At 51.7% G+C, this 25606-nt stretch overlaps 2 protein-coding genes across 3 annotated transcripts in view; one reads left to right on the plus strand and one right to left on the minus strand.

The window, feature by feature from the left end:
* CACNA2D4 (calcium voltage-gated channel auxiliary subunit alpha2delta 4) overlaps nt 1-25606 on the plus strand; it is a 131648-nt gene that overhangs the window by 76555 nt on the left and 29487 nt on the right. The window lies entirely within an intron of this gene.
* Nucleotides 667-24250, minus strand: LRTM2 (leucine rich repeat transmembrane protein 2). 2 transcript variants are annotated; one of them, XM_075428540.1, is made up of 4 exons: nt 23346-24250; nt 11044-11205; nt 6720-7310; nt 667-4958 (listed from the first exon to the last, which is right to left on the minus strand). In XM_075428540.1, the coding sequence occupies exons 2-4, from the start codon at nt 11108-11110 to the stop codon at nt 4504-4506; spliced, it is 1113 nt and encodes a 370-aa protein (XP_075284655.1). In that variant the 5' UTR covers nt 11111-11205; nt 23346-24250; the 3' UTR covers nt 667-4503. The 2 variants fall into 2 exon arrangements, with proteins under 2 accessions (XP_075284655.1, XP_009933739.1); XM_009935437.2 differs by lacking the exon at nt 23346-24250 and adding an exon at nt 12661-13335.

The raw sequence follows: 25606 nt of genomic DNA on the forward strand, positions 1-25606 counted from the left end.
AGCCAGTGAACAGCTGGTGGAGGGACCCTTTTAGCTCTAGGGGTGACAGCTTGTGTGCTTGGGGGTGCAATAGGATTAGATAGCAATTTCCATTCATTTTAAAATAACCTTGCTCAGGAGAGTCAGGAATCTGAAGATGCAGAAACCCATAGCTCACTATTTGTTACTGTAAGTTTTATTGAACATTATGCTCTAATTAAAAAAAAAAAAAAAGCCTTTGGAATCATATTTGACCTGAATATAACTTCATTGGCTTCTGTGTTCTTACACTGGGGATTAATTTGGCCCTTTCTACTTTTTATGTAATGAGCTGATTGCCACAGTGTCTTATCCTTGTTACACAATCGCCCTTGTCCGGCTGTGTCCCTGGAGCACGCTGTGTGTTTGTGTGTGTCTCTAGATCTAGGGTCTCACCTTGGCTGACTGTGTGCTACAGCCTCACCCTGACTACAGGTACACGCTTGTCTAGGACTTGCACTGATCGTGTGTGTGTGTACATCTGCATGTTCATTCCGGGTTTAAACACTATGTGCAGAGAAGCATACACATATGTGGGAATTCAGGGGCTTTTTCGTTTGGCTGGCTGTATCCCTGCAGGGTTTGCTTTTGCAGGGGGTAGGGGAGAAGGAAGGTTGCTGTCAGATACCTCATTTAAACAAGAAGGAGCATAGGAAAATACATTCTTTATTATTCTTCTGTAACAACAAGCCAGAAATATATTATACCTTTAAAAATTTTCTGTCTCATGCCAAAGAAACCTCCATTCAGTCATTTTAGAAAATCTTGTTGCTCTCCCTCAAACAGCAATGAAAAGAAACAGAAATTACTAGTGCCATCTGTTCCCTGCAAGAAACGTGCCTGCCTGTACTGCAGGTGGGGAAGGGGAGCCGGGGGGAGCAGAAGGGGTGTTTCTGGTGGCCCTGCCAGCCCCTGCATCGCCCTGGCACGTGTTGGACCTGTCTGCCCCAGAAGACCGTTTCCTGAAGGCAGGCACCTGCCTGTGGCGTTGGTACCCCTGCCTGCAGCAACGGGTGCGTCAGGGGGATTCGCCCCATGCCTGCAGGGAGAACGGGAGCCCCGCACACCAGAGGAGCCCATTGCCTGGGCACGCAGGGAGCACTGGGTCTCGTTCTGTATCCAGCATCCCACAGGAGAGCTTGGTTTCTGACCACGCTGGGTACCACGTTCCCTCGAGTGCTTGCGGACAGCGCAGCGGCTCTCGCACTAGGGCAGCCTGTTTTCCAGGTGTGCTAGGGAGCGGAGCAAGAGCCTCTTTGCAAGCAGTAGTAAAAAGAGGGCATTTCCCATGAACCCTGTTACTCTGCTCTGCAGGAAAGAGGACAGGTCTTTGTCCTTCCAAGCACAGTATTTGCTTTCCAGTGGGACTCCCCATAGCAGCCAGCCTTCATGTTTCTCAGCAACTCTCTTTTCTCCCCTTTACTGTTTTCTCCTTTCCTGGGTTTCTAAACATAGCAGTCCCTTGCCTAGGGTTGAGATGAATCCAGATTTTCTGCCTTATAAATGAAAACAAAAAGGAAAGGATGGGCAAGGTCATCATCAGCCCCACAACACAAGATATAGAAAATATTATCAGCAACAAAGAAAAATTGGTCAGGGCTTGAGGAGGTCACAGGGAAGGTGCAGGGAAAGGAGGATTTCTCCCCCCTTCCCAACCCCTGCGTTTGTCCCCTGTCTCCCTCCCATTCATTTTATCTCGAGTCTGTCCCCTTAAAAACAATCTCTCTCTCACTCTCTTGCTCACTCACACAAACTCACGCACACACACACACACACACACATATATAGATCCCATTTGTCTTGTGCAATGTTTCACCATTGTTTGATGCAAGTAAAATATAGATCTATAAATATACCGCTCTGTCTCAAGTCCCATTTCAAGTATTGATTGTGGAGTCCAGTATGGTGAAGGGAGAAGTTCCCCTGAGAGGGAGGTTGGGAAGAGGTTTGGATCCAGCAGGCAGAGCCTAGTCCTGTCTTGCTGGGAGTGTGGAACAGCCAAACACGCATACGGAGTCTGCAGTGCGCCAGTTCCGCCCTTCACAGCAGACTGTGGTTGCAGCAGATGGGATGGTTGGAGCAGCTGTACAGTGCACGGGGGAAGAATCCTTCCTCCTCACATCTTGCCAGCCCCGCTCCTCCTCTTGCCCACAAGCAGTGTGCTGGGAGTTGGGGGTACAACATGTGCAGACGCTTGTGGGTGGACTGTTTCTCCCAGTCCTTCTTCCAGGGCAGCCTGGTCTTCTGCTCCCTGAAGAACATCCTCCCCTGTCCCGTGCATCCCTGTGTCAAAGGGAAGTCATGCCGAAGCAGTCCAGAGCATCCTATCTCTTTGCCTCTGGTGGGCCTAGGTAGGCCAGAAGGGATTTTACCACTCCAGGCTTTGATTAAAGACTTGGCTTTGTGTGCCCATGGGTCAGTACAGCCACCTGTCTGGGACCAGAATGGGGCGAGGAGCCAGCGTGTATCGCTTCCACAGGGAACCAGCAGGAGAGAGACGTCTGGAGGCATGGGACCCAGCTGGAGCAGGGGAGGGAGGTGGCGTGGCCTGGCAAGGGTCTACCTGCAGTGCGTGCTGGGCTCTGAACACAGGTTGCTAGCGAAACACCCTGCGAAGCTGGGCTGGCTGCTAGCTTGTTTCCTGATGGCAGGGATCACACCATCCACAGGCACTGCGGATGCGCGACCTCCAGTGTCATCTTCCTCGCACAGGAATACCCACTGTGATGGGTTAGAGCAGGTTACCATGGCAATGTGCGCTCTCCCCTGGAGACAGCATTTTATCCCACTTCCAGTGATACAAAATGAGTCCTTATGTTGAGTTCCTTTCATTTTTTTTTCCCTTCTCACTTTTTTTTTTCCTGTCAGGTTGGAAAGAGCTAAGACTAATAAGAGGCACTGCAGTCTGAGGACCTTAAAATCTGGTTGGGGGAAGCCACCCTACATGACAGCGGCAGTGTGCGCAGTTGTGTGTGCGGGCATGCTCGTGCAGCTGTGGATGGCAGGGAACACGGCAGTGATGGTGAGGGCAGCGTGTGCGGGCTGTCCTGCCTGCCAGCGCCGGACCCTTCCTGGGCTCTCCCACCGGTGCCACACTGTAGTCTAGGTTTCAGCCTTCACATCTAGACTCTCCAGAATTGTGCCCCCTCTTTTTAGTCACCCCAGCTGCATAACCCTACTCCATACACCGTGCTTGTCCCATTGCCAGCCACGTCAGCTCTTGGGTTGTGTGTCGTCTTCTCCTGCCACCTTCCCCTAGGCTCGTACTACTCCCCAGCATGGCTTACACTACTGAGGCTGGTAAGCCACCTCCTGCTCTTGCCTTTCCTGGTGACCCACTTCTGCTCTGCCAGTCACACATTTCCATATTCTTAACCTCTCCGTTTATCCTAGAAAACATAAAATAGATAACAAGAACACACCTTATTTTTTTCATGTTATATACTTATTTCCACAGACTCATGCTGTAACCTTAATAACTTTGCCTCTCTCTGTCCTCTCCTGCCCTTTTTGGGCATGTTTTTGTTAGCTCCGCAGTGGCAGGGTGCATGTCGTTTGTCTGAAGCACGAGGTGCTGTTATGATGAGAGTAGGGTAAAGCGGCTGAATGTATTCATGGCTGCACGCAGAGGGCAGATCAGCATGGGCACCTGTGGCTCTGCATGCACAGGTGGGGTGCCTGGATGTCTGGAGCTGGGGCTTACTCTGTGTGTGCTGGGATCAGGAGGAGTCAGTGTGTGTGTGTACGGGGGGACAGCTCTGTGTCTGTGCACGTATAGCAGATGACATGTGTGTGTGTCAGCTCACAGATTTGGACTTGGCCAGGAGCAAGAAGAGGGACGCTCTGCTCCCTGGCAGTGTGTTAGAGTGATACAGGTATCTTTCCACCTTTAAAAGCGAGAAGGGAAATATTCCCCTGATTGTTGTCATCCCCTAAGGACCTTCCCTCCTTTCTGATGTGCGCTTGGCAGCCCTGACTTGTAGGGTGGGCAGCAACTAACTGTCACACAGCAGCAGTGACCCTAACAGGGAGGCATGGATGTTTCTGCTGTCCTGCTCCTCCCATAAGCTTTCATAGAGCTGCTCTCTGTTTGCAGAGAGCTCTTGACAGGACACAGGACGACTCAGGGCCGAAGCTGAGAGGATGGCACGGGCTCCCGGAAGGTGCCAGCTGTCTCTACAGTAGGCATGCGAGGGAAGCTCTGCGCAAGGGCATGAGGCACAGCAACCACTTGAGATCTGACCCTACTTTATTTGTCTGGGAGGGCCCAAGGGTGAAAGGGCACAAAATGGGCCTGGGGCAGAGGAACAGAAATTGAGCCAGGTGCCCTGACCCCCCAGAAGCATGTTGCACTACTTGGGTGAGTGGAGCAATAGCACAGTCTGTCTGTCCATCTGTCCGGGAAGATGTATTTTGGGAGGACCCCATGCTTGACTGCTCTCAGATACCTTTGTTCGTCGCTGCCCCTTCCTTCCTAGAAGAGTTTCAGGCCACAGAAGAGATTTGTTTTTGCTCTTCATGTTCACCTTCTGTGTCACCCATGAGTGGCTGTCTCTTCTTCAGCTCCCGGTGGTACTTGGCCATAAGGGAGGCATAGATGCAACCATAAGCAGCTGCCACCACCATCATGATGCAAACAATGCCGCAAACCACCCCTGCGATGATCACAGTGCCAATAGCCCGGCGCACGCTCACAGGCCTATATCGCTGTTTCTGAGGGCATCCCACACTGGGCTCCACTTCTGTTTCTGGGCCCGACTTAGATTTGGAAGGAGCTGGGCTTCCTTTAGTGCAGGGTGGGCCAGTATTGTCCAGCACTGTAGAGCTGTTCTCATCGTCCAGCTGGGAGCAGTAGTTAAACATCTCCATGGGCACCATTCGCATATCCTTCCCCTTCAGCTCCTTGGGCAGAGTACATGCCAGCTGGTCGATTTTCCCACCTGTTCCAACAGAGATAAAAGGAGTGAACCACAGCTTCATCCTGAGACAGAGACAGCAGAGGTAGATCCTTAGGGCCGTAAGTTCCTATGACTCCATTCACATCTGCTCAGTATTTGCCGTATGGAATTCAACCATGGCAACATTATGCTTATCAAGTGGGAAACTGCTTTATTATAGCAGTGGGGCCATAAAATTCAGTCCCTCATGTGTGAATGCATTGCTGAGTAAAGAGAATATTCAAGAGAGCCTGGCAGATCCTCAGTGCTTGTCAAAGGTGGAGGGAGAGAGGAATGGCTGTGCCTCCATGCACCAGGCAGAAGAAGCACACGTGATATCCTTTGAAATTATTGTTTTGCCTAACTTGGAGACATTCTGCATGCCTTAGCCCTCCACAGCTGGAACAGCTTCAACCGTGGCCACTGGCTGGTATGCTTCTGCCTAGGCTGGATTTGACAGTAGGGCTCATGGTGCATGATATCTGCATAGACATCTTTCAGGCCAAGCCATGAAAGCCCTCTGAAACTGTCTATTAACTCAGCCTCATACTGGTTAGTGAGTTATGTAAGTGGCAGTAGAACCATTTTAGGAAAGGGGAAATTAAAGCAAAAAGATAGGACCAGGCTGTATCTTCTCAAAATAACAACAGACACACAGTCCCATCTTCTAACAATTAATCCATGTTCCCTCTGTGAGTATAGTGACAGATGTTGAAACAAACGCTTGAGCGAGTTTGGGCAATTTCTTTGGAAAGGGTAAAAAAAGCAAAATAAACTCCGTGGACTCTGTGATATGAGAATCAAGAAAAAAAACAAACTAAAAAGACAAAAAAGAGGAAAGTGGCACTCGTAGGCTTGTTTGAGTCTGCTCACACGAATGCAGACTGCAGCGTAGCCATAGGCACAGCGAATCTCTTTGCAGCGTGGCTGTGCGCAGCGGGGACGTGACAGCAGAGTGTGGCTATCCGTGTGATTTGAGACCCTGTCCCACTCATTGGCTCCAGCAACAGAAGGTCAGGCCTTCAGCCGTCCTTCCTTCAAAGTGTGCCATCTTTCTCTGAGCCATCCCGTGCCATCCTGTCGGTATTCCTGCTGAGGGATACGTACCTTTCCAGCCTTCTGCATTTTGAGGAAAAGCTGGAAATACAAAATTGTCAAAAACTGCTTGGTTTGAAATGACGATTTTATAGCCAGTCTGACTTGGGGCCTGGCTTGTTAATTTGAGCTTTAGTTTGGGTTCGCCATCATTAGTTGTGGTATTTCCTGAGTGACGCTCTTTCCTACGGTTTTTTTGTTGAAAGCAAACCTGATGCTTTACAGCCAAATCTGGCTTTTAGTTCTCCCAGCTTAAGAAGGAGAATGGGACAGTTATTTTCAGCCATGAAAAGCGTTGCTTCTCTTTAGGCAGAAAGGACAAGAGGAACTCATAATCCTAAAATTTTGACATTACTTCAGGAAAGTTCTTTCCCAGGAAAAAAACAGTAATCAAAAAACCAGTAAGGTTAGAAACAAAACAAGGAAATAGGAGATCTGGGGCTGCAGAGAACTTCTCAACCTGGCGGTGTTGCTATATGAAGGTGCGGTGGCACTAAACTGTCTCTTCGCATTGCAGCACATCCTCATGCTCCTTGGCTAAGATCTGGCATTCAGGTCAGCCTGACCTGCCAGATGCATCTGCTCGTGTTTCTTCCCTGCCTGCCTTTGCCGGCCTTTCCGTGGAAGACCAGCACTTCTGTGCTTGGCTCCCGCCACGCAAGCACCTACCTCTGTAGGAGAACCACTCCATCCAGTGCTTGAAGTCTCGGAGGTTGCAGTCACATTCCCAGGGGTTATCCCCAACTTGGAGCTGCTGCAGGCTGGTCAGCGGTTCGAAGGTCACCCTGTCCAGGCTCTGCAGGCGGTTGGACCTGAGAGAGAGGGAGCGGAGTGCAGGCAGGTCGTCAAAGATGCCCGAGGGTATCTGGGCCAGGCCATTGATGGAGAGATCCAGCTGGCGCAGCAGGGCCGTGTGTTGTAGGAGGTCCTTGTCCAAGGCCCGGATGCTGTTGTTCCTCAGCTGGAGCTCCGTGAGGTTCCGCAGGTCACTGAAGATGTTCTGAGGGAGCTGGTCCAAGAAGTTGTTGGATAGATCCAGCCTCTGTAGTGCAGAGAGGTTGGAAAACACTGCTCCTGGCAGGATGCTGAGTTTGTTGTTGAGAAAGAGGAAGGTCCTGGTGTTTGTGGGGATGTCTGAGGGGATGGAAGAGAGGCCCAAGCCGCTACAGTCCACTTCCAGGTTGCCACTGTTACACTTGCAGGAGGAAGGGCAAGCAAAGAAGGACTCGGCAGCACATAGCGACAGCCAACAGCTGAGCACTGGTGGGCGAGAAGCAGGGGAGGGAGAGTGCATGTATTAGAGCAGTACTTCCCCATCCTCACCCATCGCTTCCTTGAGCACAGCCATGGCTACAGTATGACCCTCACAGCGGGGCTTTTGGCCAAAAAGGCCTGCAGTGTGAGGAGCTTCCTCACAGCTAAATCCCTTTACTGCTGGCGGGCACCCTGGCAGCAGGAGTTTCCTCTTAGTCTTTTCCTGTGAGCAAGCAAGTAAATATCCTTCCAATTCCACAAGGAAGCAAGAACAGTGCATCCCAGAGGACTTTGCTGCCAGATACTAGAGCACTGGAAGCTGTTGGAGGAGAACGGAGCAGAGAGGGGTGGAAGATGTCAGCTCTGATAAAGGACAGCTCTTTCTAAACAGTCAGGGTTGAGAGAGGAAGGACTGATATGTACTCGAGATGCTCCATTTTTTCAGAAATAGACATGTTAATGAAAAGCTTGTAAGAAAGATGAAAACAAAACAACCTACATCTCAGTCGTGCTCCTGTGGTTTGAATCCTCATCTTAGTGATAGATCAGAGTCAGGTCTAAGTTAGCCTCTAAATCAGGGTGTCATTTGTTTTCCATGCAACAGTGTGTTGCATGGGCCTGGTGGCAAGAGACTTTTTTATGAATTAGATTACATTACAAAGAGATGACCAAGAAAGCGTTTAAAAAGTAACAAGGACACCCTAAAGCACTGGACACCTGGTACTTGTCATTGCTCTGAAAACAGTTTCTGAATCCCACAGCAATAGCCCCATGAATATCTCCTCTGACCAAAACTGGCCAGAGCAATGGAGATGAGGAGAAAAATTGCAGGTTGGTAGCTGAAGAAAAGGGTGTTAGGAAAAGGGTTAGCACACACCCCCTTTCTCCTTCAGTGCCTCAAAGGTAAGGTCGGATAAACTGCAAAACAGCGTTTTTTAGAGCTGTTGTGGATCGCCACTCCAGCCGTGGGTCCAGATCCTGTGCGTGGTGTCAGGGCAGTAGTTACCGACCCTCCCTAGGACACAGTGGCTTTTAAAACTCTCATTTCTGTGACAGAGAAGCATCAGCAACAGGGAAGCAAGCTTTGTGCCTCCTGTCATTGGAAGAGTAGGAGTTATGTTTAAGCAGACTATGTAAAACATTTGCATCCCTCATCTTAATTCCTTTTGTGGAGCTGAGATTAATTTCTTCAATGTGGGAAGCAAATTCAGCTCCCTCACTGTTTTATAAGGTGACAGGTTTGAGCATTTGACAAAAACTGAGGCAGGTTTGTCTGTATGTCATGCCCTGTCCTCTCCGTTTCTCACTTTTCTTCTGAGAAGGCAGTCACTTGGGGTTGGTAGGGTCTTTTTAGGGGTGAATGGTAGCTAAAGTGGATGCATTTAGTGTCTCGCCATTCTCTCCTGGACTGGAAACCAGATTCTTCTGTCTTGCTTTTTTCCAAAGAACCAACAAGCAGGTGTTTTGTTTCTTAACCCCAAACGAACTGTGAAAGGACTGTCATGGGAGAGGGAGCCAGTGGAGACCCGTGCTCTGGAGAAGCTCTGCCTGGAAGAGCTCTGCAAACAGCCATGCTCTTCCTCTCTTCCCTCACAACACTCTCTCTGCAGTTTAGTCTGACCCATAGCCGTTTTTTTATATCTACTTGGCTTCTGTCAGCGGTGCTGCCTTCACACTCAAACCCTGTCATCCTGCATAGGGCCTTTTTGTGTTCCCAGTGATCCTTGTGAGAACTGGCAGATTTGTGGGCTACTGGCCTAAAGAGGACTACACAGTTTGGATCCTAAGCTATACGACTTTATTAAGGACCGAGGGAGAAGTGTTCAGAGAGAGTGTTTCAGCTCTTTTTAATTTCATCCGTCTTTCACAATTCCTTCATGAATTTTTTTCTGTCCTGCAGTCGAGATCTCAGGTGTACATTAGCCCAGGCTGTGCCAATCTGTGTGCCCTTTTAGTGGTAATTATGGATCCTTATGGTGAAACACAAGAGAGATCTTTACCCTGAGCACCTGTGTGCTTTTTTGTCATGCAGAGGTTGGGGTCAGCAACAGAGATCGCCATGAAAGCAGATCATAGCCCGTGGACTGGCGCAGTGCAGGTACTGACTGGCTGGTGGATATTTAATGCCATTCAGAATACATGGCCCTTTTGTTGTAGGGAGAGAATTAAAAGAGTGGGAGCTAGAGCGGGGAAGGGAGAGAGCCGTGAGTCACTCGAGTGACCCTGTCTTTTCCTGGATGCTTAACAAAAGTACAGTATTAATAATAGATTGACAGCTGTGATGATGAGATAACACTTAGCTGCTTTGTAAACCAAGAAAGGCAAGAGCAGACTGTGTGTAATGCTATACAGGTGGCATTCTGTTCAGGGCTTATCTCTCAAACTGCCTGCCTGCCACCGGCCCCAAGCGGGTGGCTGTGGCGTTCCACCAGTGTGTGTGCTGGCAGTGGCTGGTGGGAACACAGTCTCAGGCAGCTGGCTGTGGTGATGTGCAGGAACTGGACTGCTGCCAGGCCGTGTAGGGTGTGCCAAAAATGTCTTGTTGTTACCCATATATTGCTTTGTGCTCTTGGAAATATTTTACTACAGTCATAGAGAGGAGAAGGTTTGATTTCATTTTTGGTCCCTGCAAGAGGTGCATCTGCCAGGATGTGAGCTGAGACTAAGAAATTCGTCGTGCTGGTTAGGCTGCAGCTCTGCGGGGAAGAGGGGCAGGGAAGCAATAGACGGAACTGGAAGCTGTCTTCCAGCCCTATGGAAGGATGAGTAGTATGTGTTTTTGTGTTAAGGGAATATGAAGTTACTTTGTGGGGGGTTTGGTGACTCTAGTAGGTGGCAGAAAGCTGATCCAGGTATATCAGATGAAGTCAAGACTCAGTAGCATTCATTATAAATAATTTATACAGCAGTCTAGGCTGTGAGGATGAATTACAAAGTTGCCTGCTTTCTGGAGAAGGAAAGAATTCCCCCAGCTTCTTACAGTGGCAGCCCCAAATTTGACTGGGGGGCAGGGACAAGGGAAACCACTGACCTGCTGGCTGCCTGGGCATGCAGTAGTGAGGACACTATCCAAGAGCTCCCTTGCCTCTCCTGCAGTTCCCCGATGCTTCTCTGAAGTGCAGGTGCATTCCCCGAAGCCCCACATGGCCCTAGCAGTCTCTGCTGTGCACTCATGGACACGGTAGCAGATGCCCCGGTCCGCTGGGAAGATGCACAGGCTGAACTTTTACCACTGAATTTAAAAGAGATCTTCTTTATTTACGCTATGATTTTCACTACATGTGGCAGTACCCAGTGGGAGAATTCCACATTCACATCCTGCATTCCATTCTAAAATATGTCATGATTTCTGCTGTGAAGAGCTGGGGGCCTTACTCAGCAGCCTGTGTGTAAACCCCCACCGCAGAGAGGAGTCTGCATCTTACGGGATGCTGATGTGAGAAGTGTGGGGGGTAGGTCTTTGTGCAGTGGTATCTGCCTTGCTGTTTCTCACCTGCCAGGCCCACTGGAATTCAGAAGCAATCATCACTCGCTGTCCCACTTTAAGCCCATCTTCAGCTTTAGAGTCTCGCTCTCCCTCCCAGCTAACCTGGCCTCTAAAGGAATCAGGAATTAGTTCAAACATCTCCATTCTTAGCTGCCACTCTCCCTTATTCTTAACCCTGATGTAGCCTATTTTCTTTCCACTCCCTTGATGAACAGGATCATCATACTTAGTACCTGAGCAGGCATTACTTACGACAAGCCTCTTGCCACCTCATGAGGAACCTGCTCCTCCACCGGTGGCCAGCAGTTGTAGGCAGCATTGTTGTCTTCTCCAGCGTGTCTTCACGTCCACCAGCCAGCCTGGCACACGGCCCCAGAGGGAGGAGGAATCACCTTGTAGCCTGCCTGCCAGGTCCTGGAGGGGGAGAGCAGAGCAGAGCGGGTGAGATTCAGTTCCCTGGGCGCAGGACGCGGGGCTGGGATCAGTGTTGTCCTTTCCCCTCCCCAACTACAGTTTTGACTTTGAGGCATCAGCTCCGTTTTGGAGGAGAGATGGAGGATGTGATGTTTCAGGAGGCACAGCACGACGAAGGCGCAACGTTAATTCACTTTGAACCTCACAGTGCAGAAAGAAGGCCTGATTCACCTAAGCGCCCAGGAGACCAGCCTGCGCTTGAACAGCCTGCTACGGTAGCGACATCAGCCTCACGCTCAAGGTTAACCTGACGAATTGCTGAGGTGACCCTGCCAAGGCAGCAGACTCCAGCTCATTCCCTCTCACCGCCACACAGGCTGGTACCACCTGTGCATCCTCTCCCTGACGCACGGCTCAGGCTCACTGAGGTCTGGGCACCAGCGGCTGCCAAGCCACTTCTCCCCCTCCCATATTCCCTGCCGGCGTTTCCTCTCTGTCTGAAGGTGAAATGGTTGTGGTGGCTAGAGCGGGGCTGAGCAGAGCACAGCTTCAGCTTGGGGATTTCACACTGCAGCAACTGCAGGAGCTGAAGAGCGAGCGAGCCTCGGAGGAGAAGGGAGGACCTGGGGCGGGGGACACTGAGTGGGAGTGTTGAAAAGAGAGGAATTACATCTTAATTAGAAACAGGAAAAATGTTCAGTCTAATTAGAAACCCAAAGACCATAAACTCTCCCCTGACAATAAGCGACTGACAACAGGTTCCTCCTTGCTTCCCTGCTGGATACGGGCTAGCAGGAAAAGGGGAAACACCATGGACCCTCCTGTCCCCCTGCTTGCTCTCTGACATGCCACCCACTGTCGCAGCAGCAGTTAGATGGACACATTTCAACCAGGGTGCAAAAATAGACCATCCTTCATTCCCTGTGAGGGGCTCTGACAACGTCCACAGCCGTTATTTTAGCTGGGCGCTGCACTCCCACTGGGATGCTCTCCCCACACACGTGCCAGCTGTTCCCCCTCCCTCATGGCTCCCATGACTGATTTATTTTATATGGGAATGTAAACCACCAGGAAGTACTTAAATTAGAATCTCCATGAGAAAGATGAGCAGGCTCAGTGCCTGGACTAGTACATTTTGCCAGGCTATTTAGATCTTTCACCGAAATGCCAATGCACCAAATAGATGAATACCTCTCACAGCACCAAAGCCGATCCAGCCTTCACCCGCTGCATCCCGCACTCCACAAAGCAAGCTGGAACCCCTTCCCTGCAGTCCGTGCCGAAAGAGAAGCCGCAACAAATAGCTGTCCCCATTCAGTGCGTGCGCTCACCCGGGCTGAGAAGGACGCTTTCAGCCTCCCCCATATCAATGTCTCCATCCTGAATGCCACCCCTGAAGCTCCTGTCCCCAGCTGTCAGCATCGACAAGGAGGAGGAGAAGCCGCAGGCACTTACCTGGAGGGGGTCTGCCCGCAGCCACTTCTACCCGACTCGCCGGGCACTGCCCAATTACAGTCTCTGCCTTCCCTCTCCCTCCTTGACTTTCAGTCCCCGGCAGCAGGCTTTCCGTGTGCTCTATTTAACTCCCTACAGCACGGGAATAAATGGCAGAATTAAGCTGACAGCCACAGAGCCTTATCTGCCTGCTGGATAGCGGGAGTCGATCAGCTCCAAATCCTGCTGCCGAGCGATCGCGTCCTTGCTCTCAGCATCAGGGGCTGCCTGCCACGCTCTGTCTTTCCCTCTTCCCCACCTTCGTGCCATCTAACTTTGTCAGGGTTATAGATAGCTCTGTTCCTTGTGCTCTTGTCTTTTGGCTCTGTTTTGTAACACCCCATCTGTATCAGCTGGCTTGGCTCCAATCAGGGGGGCTAAGCTTTAAAAAAAACAAAAAAAACCCAGCTTCTTGGGGTGCTCCGTGACATGGCTTCCCTCTGCAGTCTCCCCTCAGCCCAGACCCTCGCTCAGGCCATGGGCTGGTGTCCCCCCTCCTGCTGCTCTTTCTGCTCTGTGCAGTTCATCCCCAGGCGACCGTGGGGGGCTGGAGCAGGACCGGCATAGCCAGCTGTGAGGACAGTGACAGGGTCAGGGTTTCTGTCCTTAGCTCCTGCTGCTCTGGTGGGGCAAGTCCAGCTCTTGCGCTGGTTTCTGGTACCTCACAGGCGCCTCTTCCTCTCAGGCAGCGCCGAGGCTCGAGCACAGAGTGCGGGGTGGGAGGAGCAGCCGTGTATAAATAAGCCCATTCCCTATGTTTAGAACTTATTACAGTGCATAGTGATTAGCACCTGTTCAGGCTTTAACGCTGTCTCCTGTGCTGCAACACGCACGAAGATGGAGGCACCTTGATAAACCCAAGATTATTTTAAAAGCATGTCACACAAACACAGCGCTCTCCGCCCCATAGACAGCAGCCACCCCTTGTGCGTTCATACGCGTTTCTAAGGCTTAAAAGCAGCTATGTTCATGTATATATGCAGATATAGTCACCAATCTGGGCTTGCACGTGTACTGGGCACTCTTCTGTGACCCATATTTATCAACATCCATGTCTTGCACAAAGCTGCCTGCTTCTCCAAGCATGACATATGCTCAGGTGGCAGAGCAGTAAATGTGGAATACGTAGAGGTTCCTGACTGCTGAAGTGAAAGGGCTAGTAAGCTTCTGCATTTATACCTTGAAGTAGTATGTTTATGGAAAAATTTTAATTCCAAGGATCCAGAGAAACCCAGTTTCTCCCACGCATCTATTGCCCATAAGCATGTTAGACCCTTAGTGATTAATATTCTACAGCCAAGAGAGAGCCAGGAGGCAGCAATGATTTTTGAGAGATTTTTTTAAAAGATTTTCTCTGATTTGTCTTAAATTCTTACTTAATTAGCTGTTTTACTGTGGCCTGAGAGATGCCTTCTTCTCTGCAGAGCACCAGCCCAGCTGCGCTCTCTGCCGACACAGCACTGGGAACCCCGTAGTCCTGGGGCAACCAGCACCTGCCCACACCTCAAGGCCTTCCAGAGCACCACCAAAGCTGTCTGGCTGCTTCCAGCCTGACAGCCGGGGACTTTTCCAGCAGCAAGGACTCTGCCAGACCTAGGAGTGCCCCCCATGCACCCCCAGCCCAAGAGGAGTGGCACCGTGCCATCCATTCTGAACTAGTGTGGCATTGCCTGGGTCTGGGGGCTCGAGGCTGATCTGCATTGCTGGAGCCCTGAATGCTCTGAAGTCATCCAAGGGCTCCACAAACCAGGTGTTAGTCTTTCTTCTGGGCTTACTAGATGGTTCCTTCTCCCTGGAGCAACATGTCAGCCAAATGCCCTGTGATCCATGGGACACATTGTCCAGAGCTTTCCTCCACATGCTTGGAGTTGAATCTCTTTTCCATATTCTGGAGAAATTAACAGATTAGCCTGTGGGGCTGGCGATGGCCTTTTCTTCTTACCATTTGACATAGGACAATAAGAGAAAACTTTTTTAGTTTCAGCTCAAAGCAACAGAATGAAATTGTCCATTTCTGGCCCGTGGGCTCCAGTGGCCAAAAATATACTGAGCTGAAGTGCCACTTGGACATTTGGCCTGCTGTCAGACTCTAGAGGACTCTCTAATGAGGATTCCCCTAATTAGCTTGAACAGGGAACTTTACTGCTGGGGGGGGATGCTGAGGAGATTGTAATGACTCTGCAGCACTTGCCAGGGCAGAAAAGCTACAGCAGGCACTGTCACTGTCTTGTGCTTCCCTTCTCCCTACCCAGACGCCGATAATGTTTGCAGTATCACTCTAAAGCCTTAGCTTTCCTAAGTTGGGTCTCAGGGAGCACAGTGTGAGGGTGGGGAGAGTTTCAGTTTACTCCATCCACATACCGTTTGAGTAACGTCTCCCAGTTCTGTGACACCTTCTATCCAAGGCTTTCCCTCTGGTCTACGAATGGCTCTTACTATGGCTGTAGGTGGTGGTGGTGTTATTTTGTATTTAATGACACCCAGAAGTAAGGCTGAGGTCATAGCCAGTAGTGCCTCTGCTCTAGGTGCGTGGATAAAGTTATCCCGTTTTCCAGACAAGGACACCAAGGCTGGGGAGAGAGGTGACTGTGTCACCAGGATGAGTCGCAGTCAGAAACAGTGCCCGGCAACCTCTCTCTCTGATTCTCTCTCCTAGTCCTTTGCACTAACCCTTGGATCATGGCTCAAAGATCAGACTCCGTTAACAGCCCGGCGTACGAGCACTGGCAGGGCACGTGGGGGGCCTGTATTACAAAAGGGTGGGTGATAGGGGCTGCAACAGATGCCAGTGATCAGTTATCAGGAAGTACACGCAGACATTCATCCCTCCTTGACAAGTGATGGAGCAGTACCTTTCCCCTCTCCAATGCTGAACGGCTTTTGCCTTTATCAGAAAAGCAGCAGGGTGAGGGAGGGCATGGGAGGCACTTTAAAGAGATTATCTTTTTTTCCTCCCCTTTCCTTGTTGCTTTTAGGATTCCTGCTTATTACCATCACCCATAATACAGAACAGTGGTACCCCAGAGTCCAGTGATTAAAGCCGCTTGTAGGTTTGCTCCTTCGTCAGTCCTTGGGGGAGCAGAGCTGGTACACCTAGGGCAGGGAGACACTGCAGCCGGGGGGTCTGGTTACAGCAGCTGGAAGTTCATGAATGAACCTGGCTGATGAGTCCTAGGGGAGAATCGTGCTCCTGGCAGTACCACAAGTGGGTTTGGATGGCATGGAGGTGATGCCAGCTCTTGGTCCCCCAACAGACCTAGGTCAGCCGAGCAAATTATTGACCACAAGAGGTTACATTGTCTCAGCAGCAGCTCCTCATTTGTTGTTTATTCGGACTGCAAAAGCACCCAGAGGCAGCAGCCAAGCACTGTGGAAACATACAGTGTGTGTCGCTGCCCCAGTGAGCTTCTAAGCTAAATAGCTGGGGGCTTCATTGGCAGCACTCACTGACTTATTAACACATGTATTACGGATTCATTAGTGTTGTGCTGTCACAATCAATGGAAAGCATATTTTAAATTCACACGAGAAACCCAGCTGCAGAGGAAATGGGGCCATCTGACTTGCAGTGACCGATCACAGCTAAGGAAAACACCTCATACAGAAAGCTGCAAAGAAAGTAGAAAGCGTGCAAACCCCACTCAGTATTGTAAGGGACTCTGCCACGTTCCTGACTTGGTGTGAAAAAAAACCTCACCCTATTCTCTAGGATGTGAAGAAGTCAAAAACCTTCTGATCTTTGAAAGGGCAGTGTGTAGGCACCTCTGAAATGCAAATATGATTGGTGTAAAAAAATGTTTCCTCCCAAAGCCCCTCCAAGAAAGATCAACTTTATCCACACTTTATGGAGAGGCAAACTAGGAGAGAGGAAAAAATGGCTGCTGAGTTTGGCTGGCTGACATTTCAGCTGCCCAGCTCTTGCTACCTCATCATGAGCCCACATCAGTTCCCCATTCAAGATTTTCAAAGCTGCCAAGTGCAGTGCTCACACGGGATCACCTGGGCTTGTAAATGCTCTCCTGTCCCTCAGAGATGATTTGCAGGGCTTATCAGTTACACAGAATAAAGGAGTTCTGGCCGGACTTCCCCAAGGTTTCCTGACAGACCTGTGACCAAACCAGGAGAGAAGCCAGTTTCTTGATTACTCATCCTGTACCTTAACCAGAACACATTGTTTGCATCCCAAGCCTCCCTGACCAAGGCACGATAACAAGACCAGGAGATGTAGAAGGAGATGGAAGTACCAAAGGTATCAGGCCTTTTTGAACCCTCTGAGAAAGCACAGAGCCTCCGAAGGGGAGCCAGGGCGGGTAGCACTGATGGGAAAGACCCAGATTGCTGTGGAGCAGTGGGATTCCTTGGAAGGCTGTGGAAGCAGGTGGGGAGACTGGGATATCCAACACGGGAGTGCCAGGAAAGTCCCAGCACAGCGAGAGTACAGCATATGGAGGAGGCCCAGAGCAGCAGCAGGAGGAGAGCTGAGGGGGCAGCTGACAGGAAGAAATCCAGCCGTGTGTGTGCCAGCACCTTCTCCGAGTATTGCTGAACGCAGCAGACCACGTGCATGTTTCCTCCGTGCAAAACGGAGGCAGCTGAGAAGGGAAGCGGGTGAGGGAGTGGGAGTGCGGCTCAGGGGAGGGACGTGTGAGCTGGCTACCCAGTTTCCTCCTTTTTCTCACCCCAGAGTGATGTTTTTGCTCTTCTCACACTGTTGGCAAAAATTGGTAACTTAGTGAGATGTGGAGGGGGTTTCTACATGAAGACTGAGATAACATTTTCTGATCCAGCCATGAACAGTTGGCTGTGGGTGGTGGCTTGTCACCAGCCCTGCCAATTCTAATCCAGATCCCAGTTTTTCTCGTTCTCTCAGCTGTGAAGAGCCCTCCCCACAGCTTTAATTTCCTGCCAGGGGTTAATCCCGTGGTCAGTAGTAGCTCAGGCCCTTAATCCTTGCACTCAGCCCCTTGACAGAAGGAGTGCAGCCACTCCCCACCCAACAGGTCTGAGGGAGGCATCCTTCTGCTCCCAGCTCCTCCTTTACATCCCACGAGCATCCTCCAGCTCGCTGGCATTTAAAATGCGGCTCCCCCCTTCCTGCCAAGCCTGCTCCGGGGGATGGGGGGTGGGTGGCAAGCCCCAGGGAGATGCTCCAGGCAGAGAAAGCGGTTTGGTGGCAGAATCCTGGGTCTGTGGTCCTCATCTCCCTCCTCACCCCCCACACAGGTGTTTTCTGCACTGCTTAGTTGGATGGTGCTCTGGATCCCAAAGCAATCTTGCTTGTTTTCACTCGGGTGCTGTTCAAGAAGAAGGGTATGTATGAGCCCACATTTGTGGAGGAGTTTCTGAAGGCTCAGAAATCTTAAGATGACCCAGTACCTTCCCTGGGTCTCTTATTAGGGGCAAAGGATGCAGCAGATCCGTAACAGGGAAGGTGCCAGCCTGTCTGAGACGAGACATACATTGACATGCACAGAGTAGTAGATGGAGGTGCATGAATTTAAGAGCAAGATAGGAAAATACAATTTTTTTTATCAGTATAAGCCCTCAGTTCACAGTTCTGTCCCTGGAGCACTAGGCCTGATGTCTGTCGAACAGTATGGCCAGACTGCCACATCAAGGGGCTTCCAAATCAATACCAAGAAACCCCTGTTATATCCTACGGGGGCCAAGGCACTTCAGCCATGTGCCTTTCTCCTTGTGCTTCCTCTTTCCTAGAGTCAGGTGAGCTTCTGCAAGCGTAGGTGATCCCATGTACACAAAGTGTCCCATACCTGTTTATTTGCCACCATTCATGTCTGCGTTAGCCCAGAAACTGGTTTTGTCTTTTTTTATGGTCTGTCTTCTGAAATACGCCAGGACCCCAAGCTCACTAGCCTTCTTACTGCTTAACTCTTGTTACTTTTGCTTCTGGTGGAGAAGCCAACGTGGTGGAGAACTGCTGCCACCTAAGCTGCTGAGTGAGAGCGTCCCTCTTCTGCATCCAGCACCTTGGCTGCGCTTCCCCGCCTGCCGGCCTCTCCGAACCGGACCCCCAGCTGCAGGGGTAGTGGCTTGGTGCTTTGGCAGTAGGAGCAGGAGGAGAGAGAGGAGGTAGAAGACACAGTGGGACGAGGGAAGAACTTCACTACCAACTCACCTCACAAGCCTGTGCCCCGGGCATGTTCACAGGGGCAGGGCTCATCTGTGCACGCGCGGTGGTGGGGCAGAGCACGAGATGCCAGCAGTAAGTCTCCTCTCTGCTTTTATCGTAAGGGGACTGGTGACCCAGCACGCACGCAGCTCCTGGCAAACCTCCCAAGGAAGGGCTGACTCTCGTTGTTTGCACATGATGCATTTATACTGAACTCTGAAGGAGATCTTTTCTGCCTGAGTGAGTTGCATAGATCTGTCTCACCTGGTTGCCACTGTGGCATGAGGTCGGCAGTGCTGCCTGTTAGACAGAGCCTGGAGCTCTTCTTCCCCTTCCCAGAGCATCTAAGAGGGGCATCCCCACAAAGTCCACACAAGCTGCATGGGGTCCAGGCTGCTGCCTGCAGCTCCAGGGATGCCCGAGGAGCTCTGGGACACACTTAACACTCTTTACAAGCTGGGAACATTACCCGTAGCTCAACAAGGTGCCGTGACAGCTCTCACAACCCAGAGCTCCAGCCGGGATCTGTGGATGCCTCTGGGCCAGCACGCACATCACAGCCTCATGCTGCAGAGCTTGCTGAGGCTGGGAAAGGTCTTCAGATCTTTAGTTTTCTGAAGGGTTTTGAGCCATAGAAGAGATATGGGCATGGTTATGTTTACACCCTATCAAAATAACTAAATGCAGGTAGCGTGGACAGCAAGGCCCACCTTCAGCTCCTCTGCCCCCACACAAGGCACCTTGCAGCAAAATCCCAGCAGCAGCACGCCCTGCTTTGTGGACCACTGGCTCCAGAGAGCCTCATCGGGAGCGGAAAGAGAGTCCAAGTGATGAGTGCGAAGTCAAGCTGCCTCTAACAGCTCCTCTCCAGGCTCAGGATGTGGTCCAACTTTTTTATTCCTCGTGCGATGACGTGGTCCATGGGGAAGGAAGCTTCCCAGCTTCCCAGCCTCCTTGGGGTGAGAAGCAGCATGGTAGCAGGGCCTGTCTTCAAAGTAACAGCCTTTGCTTGCAGTCAGGCGTGACGGTCGGACTTGTACGGCCCTGCTGTAAATTTAGGTCTCAGTCCTTCCTGTGATGGGTGTGAGGCGTTGCAGTGTATAAATAATGGAAAGTCTCTTGTTTTCGCTTTCGTAAAAGAATAATCAAGAAAGTCTCATTTTCATTTTTTTAAAAAATTGCTGTATGATAAAATATGCCATTTGGCTTGCAAAGCCAAGCACTTAAATGTGAGTTAATACCTGCACAGTCTTACTTCAGCCACTTGCATGTACGCGTTACAACACAGCCTTTGCTTATCCAAGCAAGTACTGTTTCTTTTTTTCACAGGACCCTGTCCCATACTCAGTGCAAAGGACACATGACACTCAAGCTAACAATGAGAATGTTGTAATAAATAAGGCTATTTTTATATGGCCAGAATTAAATATTAAGCCACAATTTTGGCGGGTGGCCACAGTCTGTACATTCCTAATTTTGCGGGTGCCCAGCACGAGACCCTAGGGGCCATTTTGCAGAACTGCTGAGCACTCACAGCTGTTTTCCAAAATACTAGCAGCTTAGCCAGCCAAGTGTTACGGTCTCGAGGACTCACTGGCACTGAGAGCCAAGAGTCCCCAAGCTCTGGTCCTGCACCTGCTGCTCCTGCCCTGTGTGGCTAAAGGGAAAGTCTCTTTACCCTTCAAAAAGCAAGGAAAATAACCACTCTCTCCTGCCTGTTCAGGAGCATAAATTCTCTGTCATCAGCTACGAGGCAACTGTAGCGGCAAACATCCTCAGAACACCACAAGACAATGAATAATGATGTGTTGCCTGCAGGGCTTGGATGGCAGGCAGTAAACAAATAAAACAGGCACACGCTTTGCAGTACCAAAAAAAAAAAAAGAACAGCCCCCTGCTTCTGTCCGTGAGCACCGTGAAGGCAGTGCCTGAATGAGGCGACGTATGAAAATACGTATGAAAACACAGCGTGTGACCCTAGCAGGCAGGACTGCAGCCTGGGGCAGATGGCCTGCTGCCCCCGGCCCCGACCTTTCCTAACTTTCGACTGCTTGTTTTTGCAATGTGAATAAAACCGTATTTCACAGAATCCCACCCCTTGCAGGTGCAGCAACTTTTCCTTCTAACTCTCCAGCCTGGAACCGAACTGATTTATAGAAAAAAATTTTTCTTCTTGCTATTAGAATGCCCTCAGCCATAACAAGCATTTTTGTGAGCCAGCATTTTGATAAAGCCGTGGCGCAGGAGGAAGGTATGTCTCACAAGGTATTTCCACGCAGAAGGGACAGAAACAGCCCAGGACTCCAACTCCAGCTCCTTCCCGCTGAGAACTGGAGTGTGTGTCGTGGTGTGGCACTCCGGAGCGTTACCCAGCTGGCAGGGCCGTCCCAGTATGGTGATTGGAATTACGGCTTGAGCCACCCAGGGCTGGGACAGATGTCAAGCGGTGTAAGCAGCTGCTTGTAACCAAACATGGCAAGTGAAGGAAACTGCTTGGTCTCTCTTTTGAATCAGCAACAGGCAAGTGCTGAAGAGTCACAGAAGAACTGCCCAGAAATGCCCTCCCACAGGCTTAAGCCTGTCCCCTTTCTGTTCCAGCCTCTGCCGCTCCCTGGGTGCTCCTGTCCAGGTATCCTTGTGGCCCTGTGCTGCTGCTGGCCCTCCCTGCTGCATCGAGGCGTGGGTCTGCCTTCATCAGGCTTCTGTGGTGCTGAAGACCCTAGAAAATCCTTGCTGATTCAGGCTTAGAAGAACCAGAGGAAGGGCAGGAAGCTGTAGTATCTCATGGAGATATCTGAGCTCGCTAGCGTGTGGCATTCACTTTGCTGTAGGCAAGGGTAAAGCCATGATCTGGTATAAAAATTACATAAGAGGGCTTCGCCCCTTACTCTTTGTGAACAGCCCCTCTGCTCAGGATTTACCGTAACTCCTCCAAGTGGGCAAGATACACTTGAGACTGCACTGATGTCTGATGAGGAGACAACTCCCACAAGCCTTTTGCTCATGTGGAATAATTCCCTTGCAAATGTTGTTTGCCCACAGCAGTCAGAGGAAGATCCACCCCCCACCAGACTGAGCAACAAAGCCCAGAAGAAAAATGGAAAAAATGGTCTGCGATTCTGGAAAGGCACCCCCTCCTCTTCACTGCTAGAAATGTCCCCTGCTTTGTGACACGTCCCTGTGTGCCTTCAAGAGTCCTCCTGTCTTTTAAGGGTTTCCTTCTTTAAGCCCTGAAATAGCAGCTGCTCCAGCCCTTCCCGAAACGAGATCTTCATTTCTCCCTGTGTACTTGGGTGGCAGATCAGGCACCGGCAGCAGAGCAGTGCTGTGCTCCGCTCGCTGCCGCTGGCTTCGGGAATGCACTGGACGTGGCACGTTCGTGCTCCCTGACAGTCCACATCGCGGGCCTGGGGCCTGGCTTGGTCATGACTTGGTGGGAGCAACAGCTCCAAACACCCTCTCTCCCCAAAGCGGGAGAGCTCTGGTTTTACACGTCTCTCTTAATTAGCAGGAGATGCAGTGGCAGTAATAAACTGGGCAGGCAGGAGGAGAAGGGGGGCAGAATGCCCTGTGTGGGGTGTGTGTGTGCACGTGTCTGTGCGTGTGTCTGTATGCACACGTGTCTATATGCACACACACACACACACATGCTAATGCTCACATATGTACCCCTACCCATAGGCAGCTTGTATGAGACCTTTTCTCTCCCTTTCTTCCCAGGCAGTGCTGGAAAAGGCGGTGAAGTTTCTCCGTGCTGTGTTTCACCCCCACCCTCGGTGCTGTGCCTTCCACCCATAAGTTGAGAAATCGCAGGCTCAGCCTGCGGGGATGCTGGGAGCAACTTCAGACTGATTTTTGGCTCCACTTGTGACACGGCATCCTTCACTTCTTGTCGTGTGGTCACGTCCGTGAGCTTTGCGTGTGAAATTGTTCACGCACACACAGATAAACACCCCTCCTCCTAAAGCCTGTTTACGGAGTGCTGGGCCTGTCCACTTTTGGTCCTCACTTCTCCATTTTAGATTATTCTTACTAAGACAGCCGAGACCGAAATGATACCCTGGAAAGCCACCATGGGTCTGGTGAGTGGCACCTCACACACTGGCCCCCCTCTCACGCCCCTGAGGAGGGGACAAAAGCCAGGGCTCTCCGGGAGCTGCCCGGTACCCGGTGCCACAGCACCGCGTGCTTCGCCTCAAAGCTGCACCTGAGCTGCCCGTGCTGCAGCGAAAGATGCTGGTGCCGTCCACGGCTGGGAGAGCTCCCGGCTGCCCGCACCGAAACTGGACTGGGACCAGTACCAGCAGGCTCTGCGGCAGGGCTGTCATTCTGCATTACTGGGAAGATCGCTGCCCGTCGGCCTCACAGCCGGGGCTTGTGCACTGTGCCGTCTGCAGGAGCGCTGGCCCCGGCCGCCACGCTCGTCCCCGGGGGAGCCGGTGCTGGGGGGCAGCCCCACTGATCGCGTAGCCAGGGAGCAGGGGCCGAGGTACGAAAGAGAGACATTTTTACTTACCTGTCTCAGGCTGGGGTGGTCCCTTCTGTGAGAAGTGCAGCTTTCCGGTGAATCCAGTACAATCCCAAAGCAAATCCGGCAGAAAGTCGCTCCGTTGCCGGCTGGACCCTAGCTGGCAGGAGCCCCTCCTAGCCAGCCGCTCGCCCCACACAGAGGGCAGAGGAGCCACACGGCGAGGTGGCAGCGTGGGAAAGGGACTGTAATCCTCCGTAAATAATAAATAAAGGGAGAGGGAAAGAGAGAGAGAGAGGCGGGAGAGGGAGCGACTGCGCGCAGCGAAGTGACAGCTGGGGGTACATCTGTGATGGCAGCAGCACACGCACAGGAGCGCGCACAGGCAGCGCAGAGGAGTCGCCCAGCCAGGCAGGCAGGGTCTGCTCCGAAAGACCCAGAAGAAGGAGCTCAGGAGGTTTTCATTTCTCTCAACCCATCCTGGAGAAAGGGCGGTTGCTGTCAGTGCCTCTCTCTCTCCCTCCTCCCCAGCTCACCGCCATCCGTCTCTGGGTGCTGGCAGCCGAGGGGCTCGAGGAGGGGTGAGGAGATGCCGGGGTGGGGGCAGCTCCCCGCAGCCCCTCGGGAGGCAGATTGGTCAGGCACAGGTTATGAGAGGAGGCACAGAGCCGAACGCCTCCTCCCCTCCCTCCATCCCTCCCCTGCCTGGTACGGCTGGTGACAATAAACCCGGAGGGAAAGGCACGAGGAGGAGCAGGGACGAGCCCCGCTGCCAGCCGGGTTTCGTGTAGGGGTGAGGCGAGCGGCTGCGGCAAAGGAGAGGCAGCGGGGAAGAAACCGGGGGGCTTGGGGGCAAGGCACCCACTTCCCACCAGTGCTCCAGAGACAGCAGGGGGAGGCAGCATGTCTGACGTTGGGACTTAAGCGAGAGGTGCCTACAGCGGGCTGGCTGTGTCCTGCCCCACCAGAGTGGCTGAGCACGCCTGCTGCTGTCACGCTTTCCCGCTCCGACGCAGCATGACCTGGCCTCATCTTCCTTGGGGACCCGGGGAAAACTCAGGAGTGCTGGCAGGAGGTAGTGGGATGAGGGGAACGGGTGAGGGAAAGGAGCGTTTGTACCCGCGGTTTGCTCCCCGGGATTCGGTGTGCGGGGGGTGAGCGTGCCCAGCCGCGTGTCCAGCCCACGGGTCGGGTGCGGGTGGTCCGTGCGGTGACAGAGGCATCCCCTGCCCTCCCCAGCACAGCCTGCTGCTCCAGGGCAGCACCCGAAGCCAGCCCGCTGCCTCCGGCGGGCTTCCCTCTGCTGTCGCGCGAGCCCCCGCAGAATCACGCCACTCGTTTGCCTGCCTCCAGCTTGCTGAGGGTCTCGGTAGCCACGTTTGCAAGAATTAATGTTGTGCTGATGCTCTTGAACTGCCTCTTCTGTCAGGTCCAGTAGCATAGGCAGCCTGCCCTTGGTTTGGTCTTTTTGTTCTTTTTCACTTGCCTGGAATTTGTTTTTGAAGTAAAACTTTTAGTGGACTTCAAGTAAAATTTTGAGTGGTACAGCTCCACTGCTGGGTTGAGAGGGAAAATGGGAATATTTCAGATATAGGGAATGGGGAATGCAAATGGACAGTACGGGCAGGGCTGGCCTGCTGCTCTGGTACGTTCTCCCATTTGAATCGCAGGTTTTTATTTAACCATCGAACCAGCAGCCATGAAAACAGGTTTTGAATGGCAAGGTGCATCTTGATAAGCAGGATATAATCTTGCAACTCTTTGTTATGCCTTTTTGTTGTGCGGCGGGCCCGAGAATTAAATCTTGGGGAAAGCTGCTTATGAAAACAGCATATGGATAATCAAAGAGAGAAGCCGGGGAGGGCAGGCAGAAAGAGAGACGAGCAGAGGATGAGCTAATGAGGCAAACATGCTCAACGGAGGAATGAACAGGTGGAGGGCAAAGCTCTCATCTCCACGAGGAGCGGCAGCAGGCGACTCCAGCCACGCAGCCAGCACCGCTTGGGTTTGCAGGCAGGCTGCCGGCTGGTGGGAAGCCATGCACAGGTCTGGGCAGCTCGTCAACGTGGTGAAGCAACATCTTAACCGGGCAAGGTGTGCAGCGTTGCTTGTCCTCGTGTTTTATTTCGTTGCTGGGATGCTGCAGTTGCACAGGTTGTTTGCACGTTAGCAGGAATTAAGCTGTTAGCTGTTGTCTCTCCAAGGACTCTACGGTTGGTGCTGTGCTGCACACCAGAGCCACTCGTCATTTCATGGACCTCGGGTCTTCCCGCTCCTGCAGCATGCTCTGTGCCACCAGACCAATCTGA

The sequence above is a fragment of the Opisthocomus hoazin genome, chromosome 8, assembly GCF_030867145.1.
Source record: "Opisthocomus hoazin isolate bOpiHoa1 chromosome 8, bOpiHoa1.hap1, whole genome shotgun sequence".
In the NCBI taxonomy this organism is placed as follows: Eukaryota; Metazoa; Chordata; class Aves; order Opisthocomiformes; family Opisthocomidae; genus Opisthocomus; species Opisthocomus hoazin.